General features: G+C 47.8%; 1 gene segment (V, D, J or C); it reads left to right on the forward strand.

Moving 5' to 3' along the window:
• Window positions 1–10,660: 10,660 nt before the first annotated feature.
• On the forward strand, window positions 10,661–11,191 carry LOC100685445. The segment is given in 2 exon segments: window positions 10,661–10,751; window positions 10,863–11,191. Coding segments are annotated over 2 exon segments (387 nt in total).
• The last annotated feature ends 280 nt before the right edge of the window (window positions 11,192–11,471 follow it).

Raw genomic sequence — 11,471 nt, forward strand, 5'->3', positions numbered from 1 at the left:
CTGATTTCAGGAGCAAATAGCTGCTCCATCATGGTGGTGTCGGTGAGGAGGGGATGCCAAGAAGAACAGAAGTCTAGCCTGTGTCACCTACAATCCAGTTAGATTCCTGCCACCCCCCCTTGGATCAACCCTCCTGTGACCCAGGATTTGCCAGTCATTCCCTGAGCTCCAGAACCTTTGGTGAGATGGGTTGATCCCTTTCTTCTCAACTTATATTCTCCCTTTAGCCCATTATTTGGGATGACATTGGATAAGCCTTATTTTTGGTAGTACCTATGGTCTCTGGTCCTATATTCACAAATCATCTCAATATTCTAGGACAATTTCCACAGAGTCCCACTTTTCTTCAGGGACAGTGCATGAAGCCCTTACCAACGCAATGAGTCAGGGCCCAGGATGTTGGAGATAGCAGATCACTAATATTTTTTTTCATATCAGCCCTCATATGCAGGACAATTTTAAAGTTGACTAAACAGTTATACATATGATGTTGAATAAGAAGAAAATAACGAGCTGCCAAGAATACAACAAATCTAAAATTAAAACATAGAGAGAGATGCAAGATAAACCCTTTCCCTACCCTCGTTATATTCTCAAGGCAGAGACAGACAGGAGAGCCTAAGGCCTGTCCCCTGTGGCTGAGGGAACCTATCAGGAGACCCTCACACAACTAGAGCAGCAACAAAGAACACAGGAACATACATGTAAGAGGATCTCTGTGATGACTTGGGACCTTAGAGCCCTCAGAACAATTATATACTTAATGTTGGTTTAGATAATCCTAGATGGATAATCACCCAGGGCAGTTGGCAGAGGCCAGCTCAGGGCCAGGTTGTGCTGAGATATCTGCAGAGGTAACAAGTAAATGTGAGGAATTGGGACCGAAACATCTTGGTTGTGTCCTCACTCCCTTGGGTATAAATAAATGTCTTCTTTGGAAGATGGGTTTGCAATTGAGGAGTGTTGGGCACGAGAGCCCCCTCCCCCATTGGTTTGTGGACTCCATTCCAAAGAGATTTTCCGTTTAATTAATTTCACAGATATTGGCATAGATCAGGATCCCTTCGAGAGTGAGACTCAGCAGTATTATGGGCAGGACTAAACGATCCAGGTACCTAGAAATGAGATGTAGTGAGGTGGAGACACCAGCTCACCCTCGGGGCTTTGGGTCATGGTGAGGTGTGTGCCCTGGACCAGCACGGGGCGCTGTGGGACTGCCATGTGGGCCCTAAGCAGCTCATTAGTGAGAAGCATTCAAACAGCCTGGGCCTTCAGGCCTGGCATAGTGCTCCCTGATGGGACTCAGCAGTTGTGTCCCCTCTGTTCTGGCAGAGACTCCCCAGGGGACTTATGTGTTGTCTCAGCAGGTGCTTCCTCCCGGAGCTCTCCCTGGGGCTGAAGCCACCTCCATCCTCCTCAGTGTGTGGTGTGAGCCAAGCTCAAGCACCAGGGCCCAGGGAGGGGCTGGGCAGTAAGTGGGTGGAGTGTATTTACATGGGCAGCCCCTCCTGTGGCAGAGGGTGGGGGAGAAAAGGAGGCATGTGGCAGCCCAGTCCACTGTGGGGACCTTGGGGCTCTGGCACCATGGCCTGAAAGCCTGTTCTCTTTGTGTTCCTCTCTTACTGCACAGGTAGGGTCAGACCTCGGGGATTATCCTGAATCACCTCTCTGTTTCAGAACCTAGAGAAAATTTACTCTATCTCTATGTAAAGGGGATCCCTGGGTGGCTCAGCAGTTGAGCGCCTGCCTTCAGCCCAGGGAGTGATCCTGGAGTCCCGGGATCAAGTCCCACATCAGGCTCCCTGCATGGATCCTCCTTCTTCTCCTTCCGCTGTGTCTCTGTCTCTCTCTTTGTGTCTCTCATGAATAAATAAATAAAATCTTAAAAAAATAAACCTATGTAAAATCCCATGTGTGTCTGTATCTGCAGCTTCCTGGTCCCAGCCAGTGCAGACCCAGCTGCCCTCCTTCTCTGTACCTCTGGGAACAACAGCCAGACTCACCTGCACCCTGAGCAGTGTTGGCGGCCAGTAAACATCCTTTTCAAGGAGAAACCAAGGAGCCCCCCAGTCTCTCCTGTACTATTACCCAGACTCAGATAAACCCCAGGTCTCTGGGGTCCCCAGCCACTTCTCTGAATCCAAAGACTCCTAGGCCAATGCAGGGCTCCTGCTCGCCTCTGGGCTGCAGCCTGAGGACGAGGCTGACTATCACTGTGCTGTAAATCATGACAGTGGGAGCAGCTCCGGATACTCACAGTGTCTCAGATAGGTTTAGAAGTGAGACAAATCTCTGGGCCCAAGGATCTTGTCTCTGAGCCTCTGTTCAGTAAAAAATAGTAATATAATTATCTGGAGATACAGAGCAGGGTGTTCTCTTCCCCATGATGATCTATCCTTCCACAGGAAAGAGAAACAGTCCTGTAATGCACATAGAGTGAGTGAAAATGGGATATCGCAGGAGACAGAGAGATGAGGTAACAGACCAGGGGCACATCGCCACTCTGTGGAGAAGATGAACAGGAATAACTACCGTGTCTCCAGGTGAACCTGAAGCCCAGTAAATGTTCATCCGCACATCAGTTTTATCATCTCATTCTATAAAATGGGACCTTTGTAGTGACCCAGTTGTGTTACTACTGATGTACCCACAGCTGGTACATTGACCATAGCCCTGGTCACAGACACAGTCTCCTCTCTGAACCATCTCCACGTGACCTTGAACCAGGTGCTGCAGACCTCCTGACAACACCCCCATCCCATCCCGCATCTTCTCCCCTCTGCTCCCCTGTCCCTCAGGCTTTGGTCTCTCTCTGGTTTTTCAGGTCTGAACCCTGTCTCCTCCTGAGGATTTCAGGAAAAAAAATGATTTTTCTGTAGTTGCCAGTCCCCAGGATCCACCTATGGAGAGCTGAATGACCAAAAATTCGGACTGCAGGAGAAACCCTTAGTGTCTCCCTCCTGTTTCTGTCTCCTGACAAGACCTGCACATCTGATAAACTCAAAATGGATAAAAGATCTAAATGTGAGATAAGAATACATCAAAATCCTAGAGGAGAACACAGGCAACACCCTTTTTGAACTTAGCCACAGCAACTTCTTCCAAGATACATCTCTGAAGGCAAGGGAAACAAAAGCAAAAATGAACTATTGGGACTTCATCAAGGTATTTATTTCATTGTATTTTGGAAGAGGCGGGAATCTAGAGGTGGTAAGGAGGCCAGTGATTGACAGCAGGTGGAGAAAGGAGGAGGGTGAGTGTGTGAGGTGACTGTATTCGTGGTGATGTCAGTCTCCTACACGGCAGTGTGATAGTGGCCACTCCACACTGCTGTGTTGTCACAGCTCAGTAAACTGTACCCGAGGGCGACAACACCATCATGCAGGCAGATTGTCATCTAGGAGTCTGGGGTCCTTGACGTGGCGCACAGTGTGACATCATCCCATCCACTTCTCCAAGGAGGTGTGACCTCGTACCTTAAATGGGGAGGACAGGAAGGTGGAGACCTGAGGGAATCTGAACAGGCAGTTTAGAAAGGGAGCAAAGAAACTGCAAAGGAGTCCCTTCATCCATTGTGATGTGTCGGAGCCTTGCCTGGAATTGTACCACAACCTCCATGGTCACAGATGATGGGAGCCAGCATTGTCCCTTCAGAAACAGAAGGTCCTGTGTTGTGAGGGTCTCAGCCTCTCTATAACCAATGTCAAGGTCGGACCTGCCCTTGTGGTTCTTGTGAAGACTGCAGGATGTCCAGCTACAACACAGGAAAATGAAAACAATAGGTTGATTATTTACCAATCTGGAAATTATAGAACACATCTGAGGCCACAAACAGGTCATCATAGTGACAGAGGTAGCCTATGGCCTCCCCACAAGGGGTGTGGACCGAGGCACATCTGACAGAGGAAGGAACTGGGGTCAGAAGCAGACACAGAGAGAGACAGAGAGACCAAACTTTTGGATCAACACTACAGTCTATTGGGGCATCATTGATTTCTTTGTCTATGTGCTCCTTGCCCTGGGGATCATGCTGACCCTGAGCCTCATTTTAATCCTGGAGAAGTATTAGAGCAGTGGGGACATTTGGAGACAGTCCCCAGGGAGAAGCCATTGAAGGGGATTCTGAACCATTTGGCCCCATGAGGTGCCGCCTCAGGAAGGCTGGCTGTGACCTGGGTGTGGCCTGTCTTCCATGCACAATGGGTGTGGGACTCACAGCACTGGGGCAGGTGGCTCTGCTCTGGGCTCCTGTCCTTTCATCTCAGTCAAGGGGGACCATGGCTGGGGCCATAGGGTGTTGGGAGCCTGTCCCTGGGGTCCATGGGGTGCTAGCAGCTGAGAAGGCAGCCCTTGCCTAACTCTGGACCCATGGCCCACCAGCTGTCAGCCCCAGGCCCCTTGCCATGACAGACACTAGGAAGAGAAAGTGGGAGTGGGGAGCTGTAACCAGGTAAGGTTTTCTCCCCCTGTGAGCTGAAGGGATGAGAGAGACCCCCAGCTCTGCCTACCTGTGGCTGGGGTCCTCGGGATGTTCAGGTGGCTAAAGAGGTTGGGGTTCATCTCCATCCCCACTTCTTCATGACACCTGATGTCCAGGGCACTGCAGTCTGACCTTGAATATTCACCTCATGCTTCTCCATGAATCCCCCTCCCCCTGGGGTGTGAAGGTCTGCAATATCCCCCCTAACAAATGCTCACTGTCCTCAGCCCTTCTGGAATGTTTCCTTGGGGAAACAAGGAGGGGCAAATGTCATGTTATCAATAACCCGCTCACACCTGGGGACCCGCAGCAGAGGGGAGGACTCACTACCACACACACTGCCAGGACGCTGCAGAGACGCCCCCAGGGAGCCAGCCTGGACTGAGGGATGCTGCCTCTAGGACCTTGTCCCCTGTCCTGCACCCAGGGAGTGGGCCCAGAGTTCAGTCCTAGGCTCCTGTCCCCCCCCCCCTACATGGCCACACCCGCCCTGGGGACTGCTCACCAGTCTTGCACACCAGCCCCTAGCCATAGGCACTGCTCCTGCTGCTCAAGGTCAGTGTCCCCATTTCTGAGCTTGGAATTCAGTGTTTGTGCTCGTTTTCCAGCTCTTCTACTCCTTCAAGAACAGAGAATCCTCTCCCTACCTGAGGTTCCCCTGAAATGACACCAACACCCTCTAATGGTGGAGGTCAGAGGACAAGGGGCTGGCCATACTGGTGGCAGGGAGGACCATGGTGGACATTTAGGGGTGCGGAGTTTGAATTTATGCCAACAACACTGAGGAACTGCCTTATCTCATTGAGGAAGACCCCACTCACTGCCTTGAGGACACCGTGTCTGAGGAAAGACTGTTCTGACTCAGATATTTAAGTGAAAAGGCTTTTGAGTCTAGATGTTTGGGGATCATTTGCACAGTGAAAGCTGAGGCGGATCTGTGGTGAGCGCTGAGGAAGGGATGGTTTGTGGAAGCAAATGCTAAGACATTGAACACGTCTGGAAAATACTAAAATCTCACATTTAACTGCTACTAAACTAAGACAACATGTAAAAAAGCAGGGAGGGAATCTTTTTTATAAATTTATTTTTTATTGGTGTTCAATTTGCCAACATATAGAATAACACCCAGTGCTCATCCAGTCAAGTGCCCATCTCAGTGCCCATCACCCAGTCACCACCATCCCCCGCACACCTCCCTTTCTACCACCCCTTGTTCATTTCCCAGAGTTAGGAGTCTCTCATGTTCTGTCTCCCTTTCTGATATTTCCCACTCCTTTTTTCTCCTTTCCCTTTTGTTCTCTTTCACTATTTTTTATATTCCCCAAATGAATGAGACCATATAATGTTTGTCCTTCTCTGATTGACTTATTTCACTCAACATAATACCCTCTATGTTTCACTGGGGTTCCCGAGGGCGCCGAAAGGGACAGAGGTCCAGAATATGTATTTGAACAAATCATAGCTGAAAACTTTCCTAATCTGGGAAAGAAAACAGGCATTCAGATGCAGGAAATAGAGAGATCGCCCCCTAAAATCAATAAAAGTCGCTCAACACCTCGACATTTAATAGTGAAGCTTGCAAATTCCAAAGATAAAGAGAAGATCCTCAAAGCAGCAAGAAACAAGAAATCTCTAACTTTTATGGGGAGAAATGTTAGATTAACAGCAGACCTCTCCACAGAGACCTGGCAGGCCAGAAAAGGATGGAAGGATATATTCAGGGTCCTAAATGAGAAGAACATGCAACCAAGAATACTTGATCCAGCAAGGCTCTCATTCAGAATAGGAGGAGAGATACAGAGCTTCCACAATAGGCAAAAACTGAAAGAATATGTGACCACGAAGCCAGCTCTGCAAGAAATTTTAAGGGGCACTCTTAAAATTCCTCTTTAAGAGGAAGTCCAATGAAACAATCCACAAAAACAGGGACCGAATAGGTATCATGACGACACTAAACTCATATCTTTCAATAGTAATGGGAGGGAATTTTTTAATATAAAAAATGTTATGGCACTTAAGACAAACTCCTGATAAGAAGTGCATGAAACAGAGATGCAGAACTGACAAATGTGGAAATATAAAGCCAATTCCCAGAGTTGATATAAGAATGTTACACTCTCCACTGGTAAATGCAAAGCTAACCTAAGTCATGGTTTTAATTTGTTTTTGTTTGACTTCTTCTTTGCCCATTTGAATGCCTTTTATTTCTTTTTGCTGCCTGATTGCTGAGGCTAGGACTTCTAGTACTATGTTGAATAGCAGTTGTGAGAGTGGACATTCCTGTCGTGTTCCTGATCATAGGGGAAATGCTCCCAGTGTTTCCTCATTGAGAATGATATTTGGGCTTTCCGTAGATGGCTTTTAAGATGATGATGAAGGTTCCCTCTATCCCTACACTCTGAAGAGTTTTGATCAGGAATGGATGCTGTATTTTTCCAATGCTTTCTCTGCATCTATTGAGAGGATACTATGGTTCTTGTTTTTTCTCTTGCTGATATGGTCAACCACATTGATTGCTTTAGGTGTTATGCTATGTGTTGGCAAATTGAACTCCAATAAAAAAATATGTAAAAAAATAAAAATAAAAATTGAAGTGAAAAATATTTGTTTTTGTTTTCCAACCATTAAATCAAATGTAATTTCCTATTTTTTTAAAAGAAGAATGCTGAGGGGAGCACTTGACGGGATCTGCACTGGGTGTTATTCTGTATGTTGGCAAATTGAACACCAATAAAAATAAATTTATAAAAAAAATAAAAGCATTCTTCTTTTTTTAAAAGCATTTTTCTTTTTTTAAATTTTTTATTAATAAATTTATTTTTATTGGTGTTCAATTTGCCAACAATATAGAATAACACCCAGTGCTCATCCCGTCAAGTGCCCCCTTCATTGCTTGTCACCCAGTCACCCCCACCCCCCGCCCACCTGCACTTCCACCACCCCTAGTTCATTTGCCAGAGTTAGGAGTCTTTCATGTTCTGTATCCCTATCTGATATTTCCATCAAAACTTTCACTGTAGTGTTTTGAAATGTTTGCTGTAATTTCCTCCTTGGAATATGTCAGTGAGTGAGTGTGTTCCTACACACTTCTCTGTCTCTGCACTTCCTAGAAACAGCCCCTATAGCTTCTTCAAAGCAGCTCCACTGTGCCCTCCTCTGTGATACCTGACCTGAAGCACACCTGGGCCCTTAAGCTTGTCTAGAACACCTTCTAATTAGAAATGCACATATTGCACATCCCATGGGGCAGGGCTCCTCCTGGATAAATCACCTTCACAACAGCAGTTAAGCAGGATCTCCACAATCCTAGCACTGGAGGAAACCATTTAGAGCAGCTGCATGAGGATCCCCAGTTCTGGACAATAGGAAATGTTCCTGTTCACCCCCCCCTTACTCCTAAAATGTCCTGTATCACTACAAATGTAGGAATACTCCAGAAGGTGGGCCAAAGAAGGAAGCCTTCCTACAAAACTCAACAGTTGAAGAAATCCCATCAGGGAGTTCCCTGGGTTCCTTCTCATCTATTATGTCCCCTAATGTAAGTCAAGATGCTGCAGCATCCTCCAAGAAAGAATCATCGAGAAGCACAGAGCCAGAAGAATGAAACAAAAACCATCAAAACTCCCAAATGTCAATTGCCATAGTCAGAAATCTGGAGTTAATTTGGCATAGGCAAGAAAATATTCTTGACAAACCTGACCACCACCCATGCATATTAATGAATCCCAGAACTGTGCCTCCATGTCAGGCTCTCAGCAGTGTTGAGCAGACACATGGTGTCTGTCCCCTTCTGGAAGAAGTAGGATTTGTCCTATTGCCCATCTGGGGTGGTCTCAGTGGTCCAGTGGAGAGCTGAGGCTCCATCCCATAGGAGCATCAACAAGCCTGAGACAGCCACTTCCAGTGGGAGAGTTAGACTCCAGTTCTTGCTGCCCCTTATTTCATCAGTCCCTGGAGGAGCTCACTTTAACCTCATCCCTCAACAGGGAGACTGAGTGGGTGGTACATGGCCGAGCTGGTCTGCACTCTTTTGCCACTGCAGGTGGCCACGGGGCCAGGGAACAGCTGAACCAAGACTCCCACCGGGCATTAACACACTGAATGAAGGATTGAGAGGCAGAGGACCTGGTCCTTCAGTTGACCTCTCGACTTGCTGGCCTCAGTGAAAACATGGATCCCAGTAGGGAGCAGAGTTTCCACCCATGCAGGAAGGCATCTCTATTCTGGGTTGTGTGTCCTCCCTGGAGTCAGCAGGAAGCTGATCCCACACTTGCACCTGTTGGGACCTAGGAGGTCCCACTTTCTCCAGCAAAGAATCAGCAGCTGAGTCCTGGGAGTGAGTGCTCCACTTCCCTGGGGCAACTGGAAAGCGGACACACACACACTCTTGGCCTTCTGTTGCACTTCCTAAGAGGATTGCCTGGTTGAAGAAAAATAGCTGGGGACCCAGAATCTCATTATATAATATCCAAAATATCCATGAACCCTTAAAAATGATCACTTATCAGGTCAGGAACCAGGAAAATCAAACCTTGAATGAGAAAAGAGACTGTACAATCGGAGAAGGACAAACATTATATGTTCTCATTCATTTGGGGAATATAAATAATAGTGAAAGAGAATAGAAGGGAAGGGAGAAGAAATGGGTAGGAAATATCAGAAAGGGAGACAGAACGTAAAGACTGCTAACTCTGGGAAATGAACTAGGGGTGGTGGAAGGGGAGGAGGGTGGGGGGTGGGGGTGAATGGGTGACAGGCACTGGGGGTTATTCTGTATGTTAGTAAATTGAACACCAATAAAAAGTAAATAAAAAAATCGGTGAATAGACAGGGACCTGGAAATTTGCAGAAACTAGCTGGACTCAGGTCTTTGTGCCAGGGTGAGTGTGTGCTTTGCAATCAGCAGGGGGCGATGTGGGACTGCCCTACTGTCCCTACTCAACTGTTTACTGAGAACTATTAACACTATGGAGCCTGGTCCTCGGGGCTGGGATCCGTGCTCTCTGCTGCGGACTCAGGCCTGGCAGAGATTTCTGAGGGATGTCCAGTGTATAATCCTCTACAATGCACATGACAGCTTCTACCCACAGCCTGGAAAGAGTGCTCCCCTGTCCTCAGTGCTGAAGGAACTTCTGGGAGAGGAGAAATGTGGAAACCAGAGAAGATTCAGGTAAGTGGAAAGAAATCAGTCCCCTGCAAAAAACCGGCCATGGGTCCATGTGGACTCCTTATTACTCTGGACTTGATCCTCATCTATGTGCTTCTACAAGAGACATCACCTCAGTCTTGTCCCATGAATACCCCAAGGATCTGTGGACAGAGTCACTATGTGGAGTGTGAATAGAGTAAAAATGTGTCCTGTGGGGATGAGAGGCCACAAAATGGGACACCAGGCCTGGCCCAAGGAAGTTGACAGTGGACAGTGTAGTTGGGGGGGAGGAGTTATCTCTAATGGACGAATTGTGTCACCACGTCGTACAATGCTGTGTCTAGGCCTGGACCCAGGGAGCACCCTTCACCTGTTTCTGAAGGATAAGGGTTGATCAGAGCAGGAAATTTGCCACCTGCTACTGCCTGTGTCAGGGCTCACGGTGGGACCTCCCCAACCCCTGGCCCATTCAGCACTGCCAGTCCCACTCCTTTAATATCCTCAGGTAGTCTTCCATGTTCCCAAATGAATGAAACCATATAATGTTTGTCCTTCTCTGATTGACTTATTTCACTCAGCATAATACCCTCCAGTTCCATCCACATTGAAGCAAATGGTGGGTATTTGTCGTTTCTAATGGCTGAGGAATATTCCATTGTATACATAGACCACATCTTCTCTATCCATTCATCTTTCTATGGACACCGAAGCTCCTTCCACAGTTTGGCTATTGCTATAAACATGGAAGACTCCTAACTCTGGGAAACAAACTAGCAGTAGTGGAAGGGGAGGAGGGCGGGGGGTGGGGGTGACTGGGTGGTGGACACTGAGGTGGGCACTTGACAGAATGAACACTGGGTGTTATTCTGTATGTTGGCAAATTGACACCAGTAAAAAATAAATTTATTATTAAAAAAACAGAAAAAATAATAATAACCTCTGGTAATGGGACCTGGGGTCTCATTTGCATACATGGCCCCTCCCTCTCTCAGAGGATGAAAAGGGGAAGGGAGAGATTAGAGGAGGTCTGCTCAGCTGTGGGGCCACTGAAGGCAGGATCAGTGATGACCTCCACCATGGCATGGTCCCCTCTCCTCCTCACCCTCCTCGCTCACTGCACAGGTGATTGGATATGGGGATGAGAGAAGGGGCCCTGGCAGGATACATGTGCCTGATTTCTCCTCTTGTCTAAAGAAAAGAACATCACTCTCTCTGTGTCTCTCCCCCTTTCAGGGTCCTGGGACCAGTCTGTGCTGACTCAGCCGCCCTCAGTGTCGGGATCTGTGGGCCAGAGAATCACCATCTCCTGCTCTGGAAGCACAAACAGCTACCAACAGCTCTCAGGAAAGGCCTCTAAACTCCTCGTAGATGGTACTGGGAACCGACCCTCAGGGGTCCCCGACCGATTTTCTGGCTCCAAATCTGGCAACTCAGGCACTCTGACCATCACTGGGCTTGGGACGAGGCTGAGGACGAGGCTGAGGACGAGGCTGATTATTATTGTTAGTCCACTGATCTCACGCTTGGTGCTCCCACAGTGCTCTGGGCCTACGGGGAAGTGAGACACAAACCTGCTGTCCCTAGAACAATGGCACTGCCTGTGCAACCCTGGCCTTAGGGCAAAGTCAGCTGCTTCTTTGATATGAACTGAGTTCTTAGATCCATCTCACTGAATTTGTTTACCCAACTCTTTTCACATTCTTTGACATTTCTCCTTGAAGCCTATCCTTGGGAGCTAGGTACTGTGTGATTTTCTTAAATTGAGCACAGATTCCTGGGTGCCAGGGTCAGCTGTCCTGAGGACAGATTCCATGACAGATCAGGGCAGAATCAGCGACCCTG

The sequence above is a fragment of the Canis lupus genome, chromosome 26 (assembly GCF_011100685.1).
Source record: "Canis lupus familiaris isolate Mischka breed German Shepherd chromosome 26, alternate assembly UU_Cfam_GSD_1.0, whole genome shotgun sequence".
In the NCBI taxonomy this organism is placed as follows: Eukaryota; Metazoa; Chordata; class Mammalia; order Carnivora; family Canidae; genus Canis; species Canis lupus.